Source organism: Coregonus lavaretus, assembly GCF_964263955.1.
Source record: "Coregonus lavaretus genome assembly, contig: SUPER_35_unloc_4, whole genome shotgun sequence".
Classification (NCBI taxonomy): domain Eukaryota; kingdom Metazoa; phylum Chordata; class Actinopteri; order Salmoniformes; family Salmonidae; genus Coregonus; species Coregonus lavaretus.
In genome coordinates, this window is record NW_028167178.1 from 149,364 (window position 1) to 173,036 (window position 23,673).

Genomic DNA, 23,673 nt, shown 5'->3' on the forward strand with positions numbered 1-23,673 from the left:
CCTCATGCGACGTTCCCTTTCGTTGGGAGAAAGCCTGGAACGGCCTAACTGCATGCTCTCCGGGGAATCCTGGAGCAGTTCAGGAGCCGGGGAAGCTCTGAATGACGGAGTCCAAACAGGAGAAACAGAGCTGCTCAGAGGAACCTGGGACTGAGACACCTGACGGCGAGCCGTTCTCCGCTCTCTTAGACGATTGTCCAGGCGGATGGCCAAGGCTATGAGGGACTCGAGATCTCCAGCTGGTTCCCGGGTGGCTAACTCATCTTGAAGGGGCTCAGATAACCCTCCCTGAAAGCAGACCCTCAGCGCTTCATCATTCCATCCGCTCCTTGCTGCTATGGTCCGGAACTCAATGGCGAAATCTGCCGTGCTTCGGGGGCCCTGACGGAGAGACAGTAGGCGCTTGGAAGCCTCCCGCCCACTGACAGGATGATCGAACACCCGCTTGAACTCTTCTACAAATGCAGCGTGGGAGTCACAACAGGCCTCCTGGGACTGCCACACCGCAGAAGCCCAGGCGAGCGCCTTGTCTGAAAGAAGGGTAATGATGTAGGCAATCTTGGAACGGTCTGTGGGAAAACTTGAGGGTTGGAGCTCGAAGGTGAGGGAGCATTGGGTGAGGAAACCCTGGCAAGAGCTTGGATCCCCAGAAAAGGGCTTGGGAGGTGGTAGTCGGGGCTCCGCCAACCGAGAAGGCCTGTCGTCACTGGGGGGTGACCTGGGGGAAGGGAGAGGACCAGGGAGGCGTTCAAAGAGCTGGCGGAGGGAACTCATCATTTCGGCCAGGAGTTGAGAATGACTAGCCATCAGCTCCTCTTTTCGGCTGAGAACGGCTTCATGGCGCTGGAAAGAAGCCTCATGTCGAGTGGTCACCGCCAACAGGTCCTGGGAACTGAGTGTTTCTGGGTCCATGAATGACTTGGTTATTCTGTCACAAGCCGGGCTAGAACTCCGGTCTCAGATGTGGAAAGCTGGGGGTACTACCCCTTAGCCACAGAGGAGGTGTTGTAGGACCCAAATGAAACACCCAAGGCAATACTCCAGGTAAGTTGATTTAATGTTCCAAAACAGGAGGCAAAACAAAACAACTCCACGAGGGGAGAAAAACAAACTAAAGATAACTTCGAACAGCTTACTAGGACAGACACGGTGGGACAAAGCAGGAGACACATAGTCAGGACGCAATAACCAAGTGAGAAACAAGGGGAAAACACACAGCTAAAATACTAAAGGGAAAACAAGGCACAGGTGACCTGGATCAAACTAATGAGGACACACGAGGAAGAACTAAGGCAGAGGGGAACACAGCTGACCTCTAGAGGCCCGGAGACAAACAGGAGAAGCAGGAAGCTGACAATGCTGAGCACTTTTTGGCTGCGTTTCCTTCACTCTGCCATCCGACTCATCCCAAACCATCTCAATTGGGTTGAGATCGGGGGATTGTGGAGGCCAGGTCATCTGATGCAGCACTCCATCACTCTCCTTCTTGGTAAAATAGCCCTTACACAGCCTGGAGGTGTGTTGGGTCATTGTCATGTTGAAAAACAGATGGGATGGCGTATCGCTGCAGAATGTTGTGGTAGCCATGCTGAATTGTGTGCCTTGAATTCTAAATACATCACAGACAGTGTCACCAGCAAAGCACCCCCACACCATAACACCTCCTCCTCCATGCTTTACGGTGGGAACTACACATGCAGAGATCATCCATTCACCCACAAAGACACGGTGGTTGGAACCAAAAATCTCAAATTTGGACTCCAGACCAAAGGACACATTTCCACCAGTCTATTGTCCATTGCTCGTGTTTCTTGGCCCAAGCAGGTCTCTTCTTTGTATTGGTGTCCTTTAGTAGTAGTTTCTTTGTAGCAATTTGACCATGAAGGCTTGATTCACACAGTCCCCTCTGAACAGTTGATGTTGAGATGTGTCTGTGACTTGAACTCTGTGAAGCATTTATTTGGGCTGCAATTTCTGAGGCTGGTAACTCTAATTAACTTATCTTCTGCAGCAGAGCTAACTTTGGGTCTTACATTCCTGTGGCGGTCCTCATGAGAGGCAGTTTCATCATTGCGCTTGATGGTTTTTGCGACTTTCAAAGTTCTTGACATGTTCTGTATTGACTGACCTTCATGTCCTAAAGCAATGAACGACTGTCATATCTCTTTGCTTATTTGAGCTGTTCTTGCCATAATATGGACTTGGTCTTTTACCAAATAGGGCTATCTTCCGTATACCCCCCCTCCCCCCTACCTTGTCACAACGCAACTGATTGGCTCAAATGCATTAAGAAGGAAAGAAATTCCACAAATTAACTTTTAAGTCACCTGGAATGAAATGCATTCCAGGTGACTACCTCATTAAGCTGGTTGAGAGAATGCCAAGAGTGTGCAAAGCTGTCATCAAGGCAAAGGGTGGCTACTTTGAAGAAACTGAAACATAAAATATATTTTGATTTGTTTAACACTTTTTTGTTTACTACATGATTCCAAATGTGTTATTTCATAGTTTTGATAACTTCACTATTATGCTATAATGTAGAAAATAGTAAAAAATAAAGAAAAACCCTTGAATGAGTAGGTGTGTCCAAACTTTTGACTGGTAGTGTATATATACACAAGTTCTGAATTCAAAATGTCAGCATTTTAGGCAAAACCATCATTAGGCAAAACCTGTCTCAACCAATAAAGCACAGGTGGGGTCTACCAGGCACAGATTAAGCTTCCCCTTGAGTTACCCAAAAGTGAACTAATTAGAACATCCCCAAACGGGCACTTAAATACACTGAACAGAAATACTGTACAATCGCAACATGTAAAGTGTTGGTCCAATGTTTCATGAGCTGAAATAAAAGATCCCAGAAATTTTACATAGGCACAAAAAGCTTATTTCTCTCAAATTTTGCGCACAAATGTGTTTACATCCCTGTTTATGAGCATTTCTCCTTTGCCAAGATAATCCATCCACCTGACAGGTGTGGCATATAAAGAAGCTGATTCAACAGCATGGTCATAACACAGGTGCACCTTTTGCTGGGGACAATTAAAGGCCACTCTAAAATGTGCTGTTTTGTCACACAACACAATGCCACAGATGTCTCAAGTTTTGAGGGAGCGTGCAATTGGCATGCTGACTTCAGGAATGTCCAACAGAGCTGTTGCCAGAGAATTGAATGTCCATTTCTCTACAATAAGCCTTCTATGTCATTTTAGAGAATTTGGCAGTACATCCAATTGGCCTCACAACCGCAGACCAGGTGTAATCACGCCAGCCCAGGACCTCCACATCCGGCTTCTTTACCTGTGCGATGGTCTGAGACCAGCCACCCGGACAGCTGATGAAACTGTGAGTTTGCGCATCTGAAGAATTTCTGCACAAACTGTTAGAAAAAGCATAGAGATACCATGACGAGATCCTGAGGTCCATTGTGGCGTCATTCATACGCTGCCATCACTATATTGGGTGGCTGTAAGAAATCACTTTAAGTGAGTTTCAATCAGTTAGATGGCTGAAATCAAAAAGGGAAATGAGATCAATGTTTGTTAATAACAAAGACATACTGATATGGTATGCGTAGAGATTAGTGTTTAGTAAAAGTGTACACATACAGACTGGGAAAAGAAAGAGACAGGGTTATTAACCAGGTGAGCTTTGATGACCGGGTGCATGACAGGGAAAGAGGTTCCTCTTCCATTTCCCCCCCTCACCTCCAGGAGGTAATTTGGTTGTGAACGAGTGGAGGTTGTGTACCCTGTCATGCATAGGCTTTGATCACTGGCGATGCTAATGTCATCACGCAACAAAAACAGTACGTCTAACTCAAAGAGCAGGGCACTTTCAGACACAATAGTTATAGGTTGTCACCTAACGTATGAAAAGCAAAGAGATGGCTCAAGGTGAAGTTACACTAGTATGGGCAATGGAGGTTGAGCAGCCTCATTTACTAGCAGAAAACCATTAGCAATACCAGAAGACACTGAATATTACCTGGGTAAAACAAAATTGTACACCTAATTCAAAGTGAAGGGTACCAAAAGACACAGGTTATCACCTAATTCAAGGGTCCACCAAAAAATTATGACTCAAAGTCTGCTGTACTCTCAGCGAGGGAATATTTCATTCACTTATCAAATCATGAAATCAAATCAAATTGTATTTGCCACATGCGCCGAATACAGTGAAATGCTTACTTACAAGCCCTTAACCAACAATGCAGTTTTAAGAAAAGGAACAAAAAGTGTCAAGTAAAAAATAGATATGTAAAAAAGTTAAATAGCAAATAATTAAAGAGCAGCAGTAAAATAAAATAACAGAAGGGAGGCAATATACAGGGGGTACCGGTACAGAGTCAATGTGCGGGGGCACCGGTTAGTCAAGGTAATTGAGTTAATATGTACACGTGGGTAGAGTTAAAGTGACTATGCATAGATAATAGACAGAGCAATGCAAATAGTCCGGGTAGCCATGATTAGCTGTTCAGGAGTCTTATGGTTTGGAGGTAGAAGCTGTTAAGAAGCCTTTTGGACCTAGACTTGGCGCTCCAGTACCGCTTGCCGTGCAATAGCAGAGAGAACAATCTATGACTAGGGTGGCTGGAGTCTTTGGCAATTTTGAGGGCCTTCCTCTGACACCGCCTGGTATAGAGGTCCTGGATGGCAGAAAGCTTGGCCCCAGTGATGTACTGGGTCGTACGCACTACCCTCTGTAGTGCCTTGCGGTCGGAGGCCGAGCAGTTGCCATACCAGGCGGTGATGCAACCAGTCAGGATGCTCTCGATGGTGCAGCTGTAGAACTTTTTGAGGATCTGAGAACCCATGCCAAACCTTTTCAGTCTCCTGAGGTGGAATAGGCTTTGTCGTGCCCTCTTCACGACTGTCTTGGTGTGTTTGGACCATGATAGTTTGTTGGTGATGTGGACACCAAGGAACTTGAAGCTCTCAACCTGTTCCACTTAGCAAGGAGAACTTAAACATTGTTATCAGTAATATCACACCACAAGGGACAAATCAAACCATGAATGGCAAATTTGACCACCAATGGTTAATTACCAGACACAGTCTATTCAGCTTAACATGTGAATCACAACATTTAAACTTAGACAAAATGTGAATACCAAAGCGACGATTTTGTTCGTTATAGCAAGACAAATCCAAAGTTTATACAACTTGCACACATAAAACGGATCAGGGATGACAAACTTCTACACTCTTAGAAGTAACCTTTTTGGGTTCTAAAAAGTCCCACACATGGGAGACTTTCCGGTTCAAAAATGTTCCTCTGGGAACCCCTGTGTAAAGGGGTCTTCGAGGAACCCCTGTGTAGAAGTTCAAACGGGAACCTTTTTGAGATGGGAGGGCTTCAATTTTGAACCTTTTTAATAATATATTGTAGAGGTGGCAGCCTATCAGAAGATTGGAGGCATGGCTTATTGGAGGCTTGGCTTTCAGATAGTTATTTTTGGCCACCCGTTAGAGTAAATGTCATTCCTGTTCATCATGTTAAGTTTGTACACTAAATATTTATGCATATTCTAATATAATTTTAATAATATTAACATTGATGATTACATAGAGTAATAAAGTGCTAACTATTCCAACTTTGTGATTTGCATAGGTTCTTGAGGAACTCATACACCTCTGTAATCCTCATTGACGCTACAAATGTCTGTGCTCATCCTTACATGTGATGACAATACAATAGAACAGGAATGACATTTACTCCCAAAGGAGGATTAAAAAATATATATCTGAAAGCCACGCCGCTACTAAGACAAGCCTCCAGTACAGGGTTCCTCCAGGGTCCTTTTGCTACATTGAAACATTAAAGGTTCCTCCAAGAACCTCTCATCTAAACGAATATGAACAATTGATTGGCAATGGTTCCGTGAGGATATCCAGGTTTCTTCGAGTCACCACCAATTCTAAGAGTGTATGCTAAAACCTTAAAACACGTCACAAGGAAAATGTAATGTGCCTACACTCTGGTAGGAGGTCAGCGGCTGAGACGGGGAGAGAAGAGCGTTTGAGCTCTTACCATCTCGCTCTTTTAACAACTCGAAAGAAAATTGAAAAGTTCAAACGTGTCGGCTTAGTGCATGAACACCATCAGTTTTAATAACTTCTGCAGTTATATCAAGTCAAACGCAATTTTCAGCACCTTGGGGAGGTGCCAGGAGAGGAATTTCACAAAGAGGGTTTTAGGCGGCTCATAAACCAAGAATTATGAGTTGATATTATTGAAATCAGCTCTTAGACAGGTCTAATTAGAACACGTGCTAAGCAGAACGAAATCGTAAGTTGCTTGCAAATTGACACTTTTCCCCCCAAACAATTGTAGTCTACCATTGGCTGATAGGTTACTGGTTAAAGCTTGGCATACAACTCAAAACAATAACCTGTTTTTCTGTTGGAAAGCTCTATATTAGGCAATTATGACCCAGTGTTTTTCTACATGACCATTCACACAATTTGTCGGTAGAAATGCGCTATTATGACCCAGCTATCTCTACCCAACCATGCATTTACACAATTGAACCTCAGTCCGGATGGCAACAGAGTTACGGCCCAAATTAGTTGAAATCAAAGCAAGGAAATGTCAAAAGCTCTGTACCAGGGGCAGGCTTATTCACAATGGGACCGATTCAGACTTAGGAACTTGCGCCTTTCCTACACACACCTTTCCTACACACTTCTCAGTATTTGCGTTCTGCAAGTGTGGCTACCTTGCGTGCTCGGAATAAATTGCATTCAACCGCTGAAAACCCTCCCACTTGCTGGCCAACAGTTTTTCTTTCAATAGGGTTTTCAGCAAATGTATCTTAAGCCATCCCTTTAAATACAGTGTAGTTAGAATTTTGTCAACAGCCTACAATTAAGACATTCGAGAGTGCCCATCTCTGCAAGTTAAAAGGCCACACAGTTGATATGCTTCCGTTTGCTGTCATGTCTGGTTTCACATTTGTTTCCAGCAATTATAAGGTCAAATAGATCTAAAACAAGTGTGATTTATAGTTACAATTCCCTTATCCAAACAGATGACTAATTTACCTAGCTCTTATCAATTCATGGGTTGCATGTTTCGTCACAATATTGTTTTGAATGTTCGTTTTGGACTGATGCCCAACTGAGCATTCTACTCAATGCATCGTCAATGAGTATTGATGAAGATTTCATCAAAAGTGCATTACAGTGGCTTGGAAATACAATGCCATTCAAAAGGAGGCAAATAATATGTAGAAAAACCTTTTGTCATAATTTTGATGTCGCCAGATTGACATTAGATGCAGTATAACGTTAGCTAGTTAGCTAAGACTGAGGGGAGGACACTGGAGTTTAGCTAGCTACCGTTAGCATTGCTAGCTATTTTTGACTAACTTTGCCAGCTAATGACAACATCTGTCTAAAGTACATTTGATCTATAAAAACAAAGAGAGTCACACACTCCATATGTATAACCTCCCAGTAATTTATTGTCTAAAATTCCACGAACGTTGCGGCATCACTGTGCCTTCTTCAGGGTAATGTCATGAATGCTTGAACCAGGTTATGTAGACAAACTGTGCAATTAGTGCAACCAATGACAATAGTGAGGGGTGTGTCATAATTGCTAGGTTGATCAGAATGATATATATAAATATTTCCAATTTCATTAAATGTTTTTGTTACATGTCATCTTTTGGTTCAACCAAAATGCATAATAAGCATCATCAACAAGGGGAACATATTGGGTGTACGCTGATCAGCTGTAGAAACAATACATTCATTTACAAAACCTGTTCACAGAAAATATAATTGGTAATTAGAAGGGCCTGAGATCAAAGTCAATATTCAGACCACTAGGGATCAATTTGACGACATGATAATGCTGGTAAAGTTATTTCCTATTAAACATTTGACTACTTTAGCAATGTCATCATATTTCCAGGCACTATAGTGTAATTTAGATTAATCATTCATTAGTAGATGACGACACCGTCATCTACTTTGTGCATGACAAAAGTAATTTGACATCATTTGAGTCAATTGGAGGTGTACCTGTGGATGTATTTCAAGGCCTACCTTCAAACTCAGTGCCTCTTTGCTTGACGTCATGGGAAAATCAAAAGAAATCAGCCAAGACCTCAGAAAATTATTGTAGACCTCCACAAGTCTGGTTTATCCTTGGGAGCAATTTCCAAATGCCTGAAGGTACCACGTTCATCTGTACAAACAATAGTATGCAAGTATAAACACCATGGGACCATGCAGCCGTCATACCGCTCAGGAAGGAGACGCGTTCTGTCTCCTAGATATGAACGTACTTTGGTGCAAAAAGTGCAAATCAATCCCAGAACAACAGGAAAGGACCTTGTGAAGATGCTGGAGGAACCAGGAACAAATATATCTATATCCACAGTAAAATCAGTCCAATATCGACATAACCTGAAAGGCCGCTCAGCAAGGAAGAAGCCACTGCTCCAAAACCACCATTAAAAAGCCAGACTACAGTTTGCAACTGCACATGGGGACAAAGATCGTACTTTTTAGAGAAATGTCCTCTGGTCTGATGAAACAAAAATAGAACTGTTTGGCCATAATGACCATCATTATGTTTGGAGGAAAAAGGGGTGGGCTTGCAAGCCGAAGAACACCATCCCAACTGTGAAGCACGGGGGTGGCAGCATCATGCTGTGGGGGTGCTTTGCTGCAGGAGGGACTGGTGCACTTCACAAAATAGATGGCATCATGAGGAAGTAAAATTATGTGGCTATATTGAAGCAACATCTCAAGAGATCAGTCAGGAAGTTAAAGCTTGGTCGCAAATGGGTCTTCCAAATGGACAATGACCCCAAGCATTCTTCCAAAGTTGTTGCAAAATGGCTTAAGGACAACAAAATCAAGGTATTGGAGTGGCCATCACAAAGCCTTGACCTCAATCCTATAGAAAATTTGTGGGCACAACTGAAAAAGCGTGCGCGAGCAAGGAGGCCTACAAACCTTATTCAGTTACACCAGCTCTGTCAGGAGGAATGGGCCAAAATTCACCCAACTTATTTTGGGAAGCTTGTGGAAGGCTACCAAAAACGTTTCACCCAAGTTAAACAATTTAAAAGGCAATGCTACCAAATACTAATTGAGTGTATGTATAAATCATTCTCTCTACTATTATTCTGACATTTCACATTCTTAAAATAAAGTGGTGATCTTAACTGACCTAAAACAGGGAATATTTACTAGGATTAAATGTCAGGAATTGTGAACAACTGAGTTTAAATGTATTTGGCTAAGGTGTATGTAAACTTCCGACTTCAACTGTATATCATGTCTGGAACCAACAGTCTTCAAGGAACTCTCAAAAGCAAAGGATTTCAGTAGTCCAAGTAGAATTCTTGCAAGGACCCCTTGCGGGGTGGCCTTGAATTGTTTCGTAGTTCATAAATTGACAACAACCATATGGCTGGTTGCTGTCCGAAACAAGAGAGGTCTTTGTGTTTTCTCATTGTGGTTGATGTCTAGCGTGCATGTGTTAATTCAACGCTCCTCTACACTAGGTAGCATATCAAACACAAGCAAGACAGACACACAGTCTAATTAGCGATTTAATGTTCTTTTTTCATCATCATTCCAAACATTGGATAAGCAGGAGGCAGACAGACAGTCAAAGTAGTAGTGTTATTTTTTCGGGAACTCTGGCTAGCAGCTACGATATGGCAGAAAATATAAAGATTAGCCTGCATCATCACACAAAATAGTGATTGTTTTTTCTCCAATGCGATGTTTAGGGACTGTGTCCTGCTTGTGCAACTGCAATATCCAATACAACAGACAGAGAAGGTTATTTTTTATTTAAGCTCTTCAGGAATATGAGACAGACATAGGCTACAGAAAAGGGGGAGTAAAGAGAGAAACATAAAGAGATGGGTAGTGTGAGCAGCAGCTACGTAGTGTATGTAAAATAACACATGCGCAGAACGTGATCCGGATCCTTAGCTTTGATTAAAAGGTTTCCGGAGGGGTGGGAGGTGGCAGTAATTCTGTATTCGCAGCCATGGCATTCAGTTTTCCCCTCACCACTCAGACCACTCCCAGACAGTCCTAGCGAAATTATTTCTTGAGAAACTGCTCTTTGCTAAGAAGCTATTTTTGTAAATGTTCGCCCATTTTAATTGGGAACAATTACAGTAAGATACTTCTTCATTCTTACCAAGAAATGATTTGATAAAAATTGCTGCATTGGACCTTTAACCTTTTACATTTTAGTGATTTAGCAGATGCTCTTATCCGGAGCGACATTGTGTTTACAATGTACCACATCTCTGGTGAGCACAAGGGAGAAATTTAATATTATAGAGGTACGTGTCAGCTAAGCTAACAGTGGCTAAAATCTTTATGATTGCAGCCATGTTTGTTTATGTTTGACAAGCGAAAACTCCCTAATCCCATTGACTATAAGATGCAAATAAACAAAGTGAAAGTCAAAGATGGCTGCGCCCATTGCCCGAATAAGATCAACTTAGTTTGGCCACTTTTCAGCATATTACAAATCTTCGATGTGCTTGATACAGTGTATATAAGAACCGGGCACATGACTTGACAAGTCGTTTACAGTTTTTGAAAAAATCACAAAGCAAATAAAATGTTTTCACCTCAGAGATTATCACCTCAAATACAAGCATAGCCGGTGTGCGAAAGCTAAACAGGGTTGCCAGATTCGAGTGAAACCATTTTAGGGGGGTTTGCAGTTGGTAATACTTTAAGTTTATACAAACGTCACCAAGTTTTGGAAGGAGATCGATAACTGGTCCACCCACATAACATTCAGCCAGTAGATGATGCCAAAGTACAGTGGGGAAAAAAAGTATTTAGTCAGCCACCAATTGTGCAAGTTCTCCCACTTAAAAAGATGAGAGAGGCCTGTAATTTTCATCATAGGTACACGTCAACTATGACAGACAAAATGAGAAAAACATTTTTTTAATGAATTTATTTGCAAATTATGGTGGAAAATAAGTATTTGGTCAATAACAAAAGTTTCTCAATACTTTGTTATATACCCTTTGTTGGCAATGACACAGGTCAAACGTTTTCTGTAAGTCTTCACAAGGTTTTCACACACTGTTGCTGGTATTTTGGCCCATTCATGCAGATCTCCTCTAGAGCAGTGATGTTTTGGGGCTGTCGCTGGGCAACACGGACTTTCAACTCCCTCCAAATATTTTCTATGGGGTTGAGATCTGGAGACTGGCTAGGCCACTCCAGGACCTTGAAATGCTTCTTACGAAGCCACCCCTTCGTTGCCCGGGCGGTGTGTTTGGGATCATTGTCATGCTGAAAGACCCAGCCACGTTTCATCTTCAATGCCCTTGCTAATGGAAGGAGGTTTTCACTCAAAATCTCACGATACATGGCCCCATTCATTCTTTCCTTTACACGGATCAGTCGTCCTGGTCCCTTTGCAGAAAAACAGCCCCAAAGCATGATTTTTCCACCCCCATGCTTCACAGTAGGTATGGTGTTCTTTGGATGCAACTCAGCATTCTTTGTCCTCCAAACACGACGAGTTGAGTTTTTACCAAAAAGTTATATTTTGGTTTCATCTGACCATATGACATTCTCCCAATCCTCTTCTGGATCATCCAAATGCACTCTAGCAAACTTCAGACGGGCCTGGACATGTACTGGCTTAAGCAGGGGGACACGTCTGGCACTGCAGGATTTGAGTTACTGATGGTAGGCTTTGTTACTTTGGTCCCAGCTCTCTGCAGGTCATTCACTAGGTCCCCCCGTGTGGTTCTGGGATGTTTGCTCACCGTTCTTGTGATCATTTTGACCCCACGGGGTGAGATCTTGCGTGGTGCCCCAGATCGAGGGAGATTATCAGTGGTCTTGTATGTCTTCCATTTCCTAATAATTGCTCCCACAGTTGATTTCTTCAAACCAAGCTGCTTACCTATTGCATATTCAGTCTTCCCAGCCTGGTGCAGGTCTACAATTTTGTTTCTGGTGTCCTTTGACAGCTCTTTGGTCTTGACCATAGTGGAGTTTGGAGTGTGACTGTTTGAGGTTGTGGACAGGTGTCTTTTATACTGATAACAAGTTCAAACAGGTGCCATTAATACAGGTAAGGAGTGAAGGACAGAGGAGCCTCTTAAAGAAGACGTTACAGGTCTGTGAGAGCCAGAAATCTTGCTTGTTTGTAGATGACCAAATACTTATTTTCCACCATAATTTGCTAATAAATTCATTAAAATCATGCAATGTGATTTTCTGGAATTTTTTTTCTCAATTTGTCTGTCATAGTTGACGTGTACCTATGATGAAAATTACTCTCTCATCTTTTTAAGTGGGAGAACATACACAATTGGTGGCTGACTAAATACTTTTTTCCCCCACTGTATAAACCTAGATAATCCTGTCTAGCTCCATATTTTATGATAACTCATTATATCTACAACCTCGCCTCACTCATGCCACGGTCTCTGCACATAATACAGTGCATTCGGAAAGTATTCAGATCCCTTGACATTTTCCACATTTTGTTACGTTGCAGCCTTATTCTAAAATGGATTAAATTTAATGTTTTCCTCATCAATCTACACACAATACCAGAGAACCTTATTTACATAAGTATTCAGACCCTTTGCTATGAGACTCGAAATTGAGGTGCGTCCTGTTTCCATTGATCATCCTTGAGATGTTTCTACAACTTGATTGGAGTCCACCTGATGTAAATTCAATTGATTGGACATGATTTGGAAAGGCACACACATGTTGACAGTGCATGTCAGAGCAAAAACTAAGCCATGAGGTCGAAGGAATTGTCTGTAGAGCTCAGAGACAGGATTGCATTGTGGCACAGATATGGGCAAGGGTACAAAAAACATTCTGCAGCATTGATGGACCCCAAGAACACAGTGGCCTCCATCATTCTTAAATGGAAGAAGTTTGGAACCACCAAACTTGGTAGAGTGGCCAGACGGAAGCCACTACTCAGTAAAAGGTACATGACAGCCCGCTTGGAGTTTGCCAAAAGGCACCTAAAGACTCTCAGACCATGAGAAACAAGATTCTCTGGTCTGATGAAACCAAGATCGAACTCTTTGGCCTGAATGCTAAGCGTCACATCTGGAGGAAACCTGGTACCATCCCTACGGTGAAGCATGGTGGTAGCAGCATCATGCTGGGGGGATGTTTTTCAGCAGCAGGGACTGGGACACTAGTCAGGATCGAGGGAAAGATGAACAGAGCAAAGTACAGAGAGATACTTGTTGAAAACCTTCTCCAGAGCGCTCAGGGCCTCAGACTGGGGCGAAGGTTCACCTTCCTACAGGACAACAACCCTAAGCACACAGCCAAGACAAAGCAGGAGTGGCTTCGGGACAAGTCTCTGAATGTCCCAGCCAGAGCCCGGACTTGAACCCGATCAAACATCTCTGGAGAGACCTGAAAAAAACTGTTTTTGCTTTGTCATTGTCACAAGCCGGGCTAGAACTCCGGTCTCAGATGTGTAGAGCTGGGGGTACTACCCCTTAGCCACAGAGGAGATGTTGTAGGACCCAAATGAAACACCCAAGGCAATACTCCAGGCAAGTAGATTTAATGTTCCAAAACAGGAGGCAAAACAAAACAACTCCACGAGGGGAGAAAAACAAACTAAAGATAACTTCGAACAACTTACTAGGACTGACACGGTGGGACAAGGCAGGAGACACATAGTCAGGACGCAATAACCAAGTGAGAAACAAGGGGAAAACACACAGCTAAAATACTAAAGGGAAAACAAGGCACAGGTGACCTAGATCAAACTAATGAGGACACATGAGGAAGAACAAAGGCAGAGGGGAACACAGCTGACCTCTAGAGGCCAGGAGACAAACAGGAGAAGCAGGAAGCTGACAGTCATTATTGGGTTTTGTGTGTAGATTGATGAGGAAAAAAAACAATTTAATCAATTTTAGAATAAGGCTGTAACGTAACATCATGTGGAAAAAGTCAAGGGGTCTGAATACTCTCCGAATGCACTGTATAGCTGATTACACGCACACACCATTAAATCTGATAATCCACACAAACTACCTCACTTTGTTGCTCACATGACTTGATCCACCCTGTTCTCACTCTCCTCTGTCTCAACCAGGCTAAAATCTATCCAAACCATAATACTCACTGCATTTGAGGATTGCGAAATATCTTCTTCGCTTGGCGACGAGGCAGGCATTTTTAGGCTACATGTCCAGTGGTGATAATTCGTTGACATGATGATAAAATGTAGCCATCGCTGTAGCCTAGTTTTTCCAGGGGAGAATAAATTAAATTAATTTACAAAATTAACAAAAAATATTTAGGATGCCAGCGTTTCCCTTAGCCATTCTTGGAATATGTAATATATGCTCATACCCAGCTCTCACTTTGTTTGTTCGCCACTATTGCATCAAACACACAGGACTTAGCAACTCAGGTGTCCCGCCCTGTCTCACATGAGCAGCCACTCAGACAGGCTAATACCAAAGCCTCTTTCAGATACAGTGAGGGAAAAAAGTATTTGATCCACTGCTGATTTTGAAAGTTTGCCCACTGACAAAGACATGATCAGTCTATAATTTTAATGGTAGGTTTATTTGAACAGTGAGAGACAGAATAACAACAAAAAAATCCAGAAAAATGCATGTCAAAAATGTTATAAATTGACTTGCATTTTAGTGAGGGAAATAAGTATTTGACCCCTCTGCAAAACATGACTTAGTACTTGGTGGAAAAACCCTTGTTGGCAATCACAGAGGTCAGACGTTTCTTGTAGTTGGCCACCAGGTTTGCACACATCTCAGGAGGGATTTTGTCCCACTCCTCTTTGCAGATCTTCCCCAAGTCATTACGGTTTCGAGGCTGACGTTTGGCAACTCGAACCTTCAGCTCCCTCCACAGAATTTCTATGCGATTAAGGTCTGGAGACTGGCTAGGCCACTCCAGGACCTTAATGTGCTTCTTCTTGAGCCACTCCTTTGTTGCCTTGGCCGTGTGTTTTGGGTCATTGTCATGCTGGAATACCCATCCACGACCCATTTTCAATGCCCTGGCTGAGGGAAGGAGGTTCTCACCCAAGATCTGACGGTACATGGCCCCGTTCATCGTCCCTTTGATGCGGGGAAGTTGTCCTGTCCCCTTAGCAGAAAAACACCCCCAAAGCATATTGTTTCCACCTCCGTTTGACGGTGGGGATGGTGTTCTTGGGGTCATAGGCAGCATTCCTCCTCCTCCAAACACGGCGAGTTGAGTTGATGCCAAAGAGCTCCATTTTGGTCTCATCTGACCACAACACTTTCACCCAGTTCTCCTCTGAATCATTCAGATGTTCATTGGCAAACTTCAGACGGCCCTGTATATGTGCTTTCATGAGCAGGGGGACCTTGCGGGCGCTGCAGGATTTCAGTCCTTCACGGCGTAGTGTGTTACCAATTGTTTTCTTGGTGACTATGGTCCCAGCTGCCTTGAGATCATTGACAAGATCCTCCCTTGTAGTTCTGGGCTGATTCCTCACCGTTCTCATGATCATTGCAACTCCACGAGGTGAGATCTTGCATGGAGCCCCAGGCCCAGGGAGATTGACAGTTATTTTGTGTTTCTTCCATTTGCGAATAATCGCACAAACTGTTGTCACCTTCTCACCAAGCTGCTTGGAGATGGTCTTGTAGCCCATTCCAGCCTTGTGTAGGTCTACAATCTTGTCCCTGACATCCTTGGAGAACTCTTTGGTCTTGGCCATGGTGAATCTGATTGATTGATTGCTTCTGTGGACAGGTCTCTTTTATACAGGTAACAAACTGCGATTTGGAGTACTCCCTTTAAGAGTGTGCTCCTAATCTCAGCTCGTTACCTGTATAAAAGACACAAGGGAGCCAGAAATCATTCTGATTGAGAGGGGGTCAAATACTTATTTCCCTCATTAAAATGTAATATCAATTTATAACATTTTTGACATGCGTTTTTCTGGATTTTTGTTGTTGTTATTCTGTCTCTCACTGTTCAAATAAACCTACCATTAAAATTATAGACTGATCATTTCTTTGTCAGTGGGCAAACCTACAAAATCAGCATGGGATCAAAAACTTTTTTCCCTCACTGTAATAACACATGTAATATAGATGATAATGACAGAATTATCAATAATATTATAGATACTCACTGCTACTACCATAGGCAGAAAGGATAAGAGATTGAGCAGTTAAAAATGTCAGTTTTATAATGCCTAATATGAAGCACAAGATTCGGTCTTGATGCAGTGAGGGGTGCAGAGAATAATGGCAAAATGCAACATAGAATTCTGGTATCGCGTGCAAAAATAACTCACATTGTAAGGGCCGTTATTCATATTTAGAACTTATGCATCAAAAGGTTAACGACACACTTTATCAATATATACAGGAAATCTATATAGTGTACATCATCTACCTTTAGCCAGTCATTGGGACTGATGGTATGTCTCTTTTTGTGCAGGCATTAATGGCCGAATTGGCTGTGCCTAGGCACAAAATCAATGTCTGAAGAAAGAAAGTCATAATGGCCCTGTGCATTGATTGCTTTTGGCTGATGAAACTTTCGCCCATGGCTTTTTCTTGTCTGCTTCAGAGTGATGTTGCTGACAGCATGAGATCAATTATAGGTAATCAGATCACAAGAGATATAACACAAATAGAGAAGATAGATATGCAGTTTCACATGACGTGACCAACCTAATTGACAGCCTATGTGTAAACTTCTGATTTGGGCTGTTACGGTGACCATATTATCGCCACACTGGCGGTCACGAGTCATGACGGCAGTAAAAATTACAGATTGCCTCTTATCCACTTGTCGTCCCCTTATGCCATAGTTTGTACATCTCAATTGTCATTAGAAACCACATTTGTTTAAGCAAGTCAGCCATCTCAGCTATGTTTTTTTAAAGGCAGTAAATGAGGCTGAATTAACTGTTTCACTGCCAGACAAGGCTCCGCTGATAGCCAGGTGTAGCAGTGGTAAGATGTTGGGACAGCTTTATGTAGGCCCTAACAGTTTGTGGGCACCGTTTGTCACCGTTATAGTGCAATGAATATATTGTTTAGTGTTGTGTAGTGGCTTTGCTGGCATGCATCCAACTTATTTATATTTTTTTCCCCACCAAGATTGACATGCTAAAATCACCACTGCTGTGTATCCAGTATATACGACAAATAAAATGTGAAACTTTAAACTTTCTCTCACTCACTCACTCACTCACTCACTCGCTCACTCGCTCACTCGCTCACTCGCTCACTCACTCACTCACTCACTCACTCACTCACTCTCTCTCTCTCACTCACTCACTCACTCTCTCTCTCTCTCTCTCTCTCTCTCTCTCTCTCTCTCTCTCACTCTCTCTCTCACTCTCACTCTCACTCTCACTACATACACACGCATTGGTGAGGGGTGTTTGGGATGAGGGGCCCAGCCTGATGAAGGGCCAGCACATCAGTAAGTCACACTCCTGCAGACGTATGACAGTCCAACTGGCTGTGGCATGATGAGTTGTGTCCGCCCTGACCTCAGCATAAATGAGCTACAGTTCACTCCCCTTTGGCTATTGGTACGACTCCAAAACAGGATGTCACTAGGAAGAGACCTCTCAAACCACTGTTTAATGATTTTTGACTCCAGGCCCTAATTATGATGCTCTGATATCTAGTAAGAATACTGAAATTATGTAATGCATTGCTTTCAGATCTATGTGACAGTTCCAGACCAGTAACATCCAGCCTGTCTACAAAGCTGTCATGCACCAAATCTCATAATGCCTAGCATAAGTGTTACCTATGTCAGTACCTACACCAATATGATATTGTAATCTGATGCTCGACTGCAATGTAGATTACATGGTATTCAATCATTGGGAAATGTGTGCAGTGCGACTGCTTTGCAGACGGTCTGGAACGCGGCCACAATCTTACCCATGAAGTAGGTGACCGTTTTACACATGGCGGCTCCGAAGATGAAGTCCTGCAGCATGTTGGGGATGAGCGTGAAGGGCATGCAGAAGACGGCCATCATCAGGTCACTGACCGCCAGCGACAGCAGGAAGGAGTTGGTGACCGTGCGCATGCGCTTGTTGACTGTCAGGACCACAATGATCAGAAGGTTGCCAAAGACGCTGAGCAGGAAGATGAGAGAGTAGAGTAGGATCCGCACCGAGTCCATCTCTGAGAGAGAGAGAGAGAGAGAGAGACAGATGACAATGATCAGATATTAAAAAATATCAGTATTATATCATATCATACGGAGCATAATCACAACACACCATAGTTGGAATTTATTCAACATTCTAGACAATATTGCTGGTCTGCAACTGAGCATATATGACTGCAGGGACAGAGAGCTCCAAGGATGCCAGTGAAGTCGATGCTAGTCATTGCACTGTCACGGACCCTGTGCTTGAAGTTGACAGCATGTGACGGGACAAGGTCACCATTTGCTATCTGCTGAGCAGGGTGATAAAAAGAGTAATGTCACCCCCAAAGTCAAGGGTTAAAGTCTGCAGGATGCATACTCAAATGAAGTGCATACGTCAAAGATGTATAGTTTTTTACAGAAACAGACCTTGTCTCTCTCTAGTCAGCAGAAAGCAGATTGTGCAGTCAACCTTTACAGTGCATTCGGAAAGTATTCAGACTCCTTCACTTTTTCCACATTTTGTTATGTTACAGCCTTATTCTAAAATGTATTAAATTTAAAAAAATTCTCATCAATCTACACCCAATAACCCATAATGACAAAGAGAAAACAGGTTTTTTGACATTTCTGCAAATTTATTGAAAAAACCCCCCATAAATAACTTATTTACATAATAATTAGACCCTTTACTATGAGACTCGAAATTGAGCTCAGGTGCATCTTGTTTCCAGTGATCACCCATGATGTTTCTACAACTTGATTGGATTCCACCTGTGGTAAATTCAATTGCCTGGACATGATTTGGAAAGGCACATACCTGTCTATATAAGGTCCCACAGTTGACAGTGCATGTCCTTGAGTGGCCCAGCCAGAGCCCGGACTTGAACCCGATCGAACATCTCTGGAGAGACCTGAAAATAGCTGTGCAGCGACGCTCCCCATTCAACCTGACAGAGCTTGAGAGGATCTGCAGAGAAGAATGGGAGAAACTCCCCAAATACAGGTGTGCCAAGCCTGTAGCGTCATACCCAAGAAGACTTGAGGCTGTCATCGCTGACAAAGGTGCTTCAACAAAGTACTGAGTAAAGGGTCTGAATACTTATGTAAATATATTATTTCTGTTTTTATTTTTAATACATTTGCAAAAATTACTAAAAACCTGTATTTGCTTTGTCATTATGGGGTATTACAGATGAAGTCGGAAGTTTACATACACTTACGTTGAAGTCATTAAAACTCGTTTTTCAACCACTACACAAGTTTCTTGTTAACAAACTATAGTTTTGGCAAGTCGGTTAGGACATCTACTTTGTGCATGACACAAGTAATTTTTCCAACAATTGATTACAGACAGATTATTTCACTTATAATTCACTGTATCATAATTCCAGTGGGTCAGAAGTTTACTAAGTTGACTGTGCCTTTTAAAACAGCTTGGAAAATTCCAGAAAATGATGTCATGGCTTTAGAAGCTTCTGATAGGCTAATTGACATCATTTGAGTCAATTGGAGGTGTACCTGTGGATGTATTTCAAGGCCTACCTTCAAACTCAGTGCCTCTTTGCTTGACATCATGGGAAATTCAAAAGAAATCAGCCAAGACCTCAGAAGATACATTGTAGACCTCCACAAGTCTGATTCATCCCAACGCCTGAAGGTACCACGTTCATCTGTACAAACAATAGTACGCAAGTATAAACACCATGGGACCACGCAGCCGTCATACCGCTCAGGAAGGAGACGCATTTTGTCTCCTAGAGATAAACGTACTTTGGTGAGAAAAGTGCAAATCAATCCCAGAACAACAGCAAAGGACCTTGTAAAGATGCTGGAGGAAACAGGTACAAACGTATCTATATCCACAGTAAAACTAGTCCTATATCGACATAACCTGAAAGTCCACTCAGCAAGGAAGAAGCCACTGCTCCAAAACCGCCATAAAAAAAGCCAGACTACGGTTTGCAACTGCACATGGGGACAAAGATCTTACTTTTTGGATAAATGTCCTCTGGTCTGATGAAACAAAAATAGAACTGTTTGGCCATAATGACCATCGTTATGTTTGGAGGAAAAAGGCGGTACTTGCAAGCCAAAGAACACCATCCCAACCGTGAAGCACGGGGGTGGCTGCATCATGCTGTGGGGGTGCTTTGCTGCAGTAGGGACTGGTGGACTTCACAAAATAGATGGCATCATGAGGAAGGAAATGTATGTGGATATATTGAAGCAACATCTCAAGACATCAGTCAGGAAGTTAAAACTGTGTCGCAAATGGGTCTTCCAAATGGACAATGACCCCAAGCATACTTCCAAAGTTGTGGAAAAATGGCTTAAGGACAACAAAATCAAGGTATTGGAGTGGCCATCACAAAGCCTTGACCTCAATCCTATAGAAAATTTGTGGGCACAACTGAAAAAGCGTGCGCGAGCAAGGAGGCCTACAAACCTTATTCAGTTACACCAGCTCTGTCAGGAGGAATGGGCCAAAATTCACCCAACTTATTTTGGGAAGCTTGTGGAAGGCTACCAAAAACGTTTCACCCACGTTAAACAATTTAAAAGGCAATGCTACCAAATACTAATTGAGTGTATGTATAAATCATTCTCTCTACTATTATTCTGACATTTCACATTCTTAAAATAAAGTGGTGATCTTAACTGACCTAAAACAGGGAATTTTTACTAGCATTAAATGTCAGGAATTGTGAAAAACTGAGTTTAAATGTATTTGGCTAAGGTGTATGTAAACTTCCGACTTCAACTGTATGTGTAGATTGATGAAGATTTTTTATTTAGGGCTGTAACGTAACAAAATGTGGAAAAAGTCAAGGGGTCTGAATACTTTCTGAATGCACTGTATATTTGTAGTGTAAACAGATAATGGTTATTTAATATTCTGTATGGGACAAATCCTGACTTCCACTTAAAGGGGCAGTGCAGTCAAAAACAATGTTGCTTGAGAAATTGCATTTTTGCTAAGAAACTATTTTTTCTGGGGCCATTTTAAGTTAACACAATCACAGTAAGGCACTTAATTGTTACACAGAAATGATTTGATATTGAGATAAAACGTCTGCATTGGACCTTTAGGTCAAACTTTCACTTCGTTATGCATTGACGTCAATGGGAGATGTTAGGATTTGCCCTATGTATAAACTGTCAGTTTGCTTGATTGGACCTGTCACACAATTGTAATAAGTGATATGTTGGGTAATCCACGCCACTACGATGACATGTCACAATGACTAACATTTAAAAAAGATATACAGTTGAAGTCGGAAGTTTACATACAACTTATCAAAATACATTTAAACTCAGTTTTTCACAATTCCTGACATTTAATCTTAGTAAAAATTCCCTGTTTTAGGTCAGTTAGGAACACCATTTATTTTAAGAATGTGAAATGTCAGAATAATAGTAGAGATAATTATTTATTTCAGCTTGTATTTCTTTCATCATATTCCCAGTGGGTCAGAAGTTTACATACATACACTCATTTAGTATTTGGTAGCATTGCCTTTAAATTGTTTAACTTGGGTCAAACGTTTTGGGTAGCCTTCCACAAGCTTCCCACAATAAGTTGGGTGAATTTTGGCCCATCCCTCCGGACAGAGCTGGTGTAATTGAGTCAGGTTTGTAGGCCTCCTTGCTTGCACACGCTTTTTCAGTTCTGCCCACAAATTTTCTATAGTATTGAGGTCAGGGCTTTGTGATAGCCACTCCAATACCTTGACTTGTTGTCCTTAAGCCATTTTGCCACAACTTTTGAAGTATGCTTGGGGTCATTGTCCATTTGGAAGACCCATTTGCAACCAAACTTTAACTTCCTGACTGATGTCTGGAGATGTTGCTTCAATATATCCACATAATTTTCCTTCCTCATGATACTATCTATTTTGTGAAGTGCACCAGTCCCTCCTGCAGCAAAGCACCCCCACAGCATGATGCTGCTACCCCCAGGCTTCACAGTTGGGATGGTGTTCTTCGGCTTGCAAGCTGCCCCTTTTTCCTCCAAACATAATGATGGTCATTATGGCCAAACATTTCTATTTTTGTTTCATTAGACCAGAGGACATTTCTCCAAAAAGTATGCTCTTTGTGCAGTTGCAAACCGTAGTCTGGCTTTTTTTATGGCGGTTTTGGAGCAGTGGCTTCTTCCTTGCTGAGCGGCCTTTCAGGTTATGTCGATATAGGACTAGTTTTACTGTGGATATAGATACTTTTGTACCTGTTTCCTCCAGAATCTTCACAAGGTCCTTTGCTGTTATTCTGGGATTGATTTGCACTTTTCGCACCAAAGTACGTTCATCTCTAGGAGACAGAACGCGTCTCCTTCCTGAGCGGTCTGATGGCTGCGTGGTCCCATTGTGTTTATACATGCATACTATTCCTTCTATACTCGCTTCAAGGCAAGCAACACTGAACCATACATGAGAGCACCAGCTGTTCCGGACGACTGTGTGATCTCGTTCTCCATAGCCGATGTGAGTAAGACCTTTAAACAGGTTAACATTCTCAAGGCCATGGGGCCAGGTGGATTACCAGGACGTGTACTTAGAGCATGTGTTGACCAGCTGGCACGTGTCTTCACTGACATTTTTAGCCTCTCCCTGACCCAGTCTGTTATACCTACATTTTTCAAGCAGACCACCGTAGTCCATGTGCCCAAGAACACCAAGGTAACCTGTCTAAATGACAGCACTCACATCTGGAGCAGGAGCAGGAGCAGGAGCAGGAGCTACTATTCTGAAACCAATTGAATCACTATACAAACAAACACTTAAGATTTTTGATAACAAACCAAACAGTTGGCACCATTGTCACATCATTCACAAACATAATTTATTCAGTCTGGATAGCTTTAAACAGTATGTAGATGCAAGCCTTGTCTTTAATAACCTGCATGGTCTTGCCCCTTCACCACTATGCTGGCATATCATGCTCAAGGAAAGCACCACCAGGATAACAAGGGCAGTAAGGGATTACGTTGTCCCTTTTCGACACAGTAAATTCAGTCAATCGGCCTTCTCTGTTAGAGCTACAATACACTGGAATGCAATGTCCATGGACTTGAGAAGCTGCACTGATTATTGTACTTTTAAATGTAAATTGAAAACTTAGCTAAAATTTATCCAAACCTGTACACATGAGTTATCTGTGGTTCCTCATATGTTAGACGACAGTTGATGATAGTGTTTTTATTACAAATTAGTTGTTGTTGTTAGAATTATATATTATTAGATGTAATGTATTTGTATTTTGTATTGTTTTAGTGAGTATTTGTATTGTGGCTGTGCAATTGCCCTTACCTGCCCTGGGACTATGGGTGCAAATGAGCTTTTGGCTAACCCCGGCACATTTACATTGATGATGCATTATTGTAATATTGATGTTGATTAATGTGCATTGTCCCCTATAAATAAATAAATAATAAAAGTAGCCATGAAAAGCTTTGAAAGGCTGGTCATTGCTCACATCAACACCATCATCACAGACACCCTGGACCCACTCCAAT

General features: G+C 42.3%; 1 protein-coding gene across 1 annotated transcript in view; it reads right to left on the reverse strand.

The window, feature by feature from the left end:
• Window positions 1-23,673, reverse strand: part of LOC311110364 (cholecystokinin receptor-like) — a gene marked incomplete at both ends in the record, with an annotated part of 41,977 nt that overhangs the window by 12,053 nt on the left and 6,251 nt on the right. The window contains one exon of the mRNA XM_084188910.1: window positions 17,939-18,187. Within this exon, the coding sequence (XP_084045036.1) occupies window positions 17,939-18,187 (249 nt within the window). The remainder of the gene's footprint in view (window positions 1-17,938; window positions 18,188-23,673) is intronic.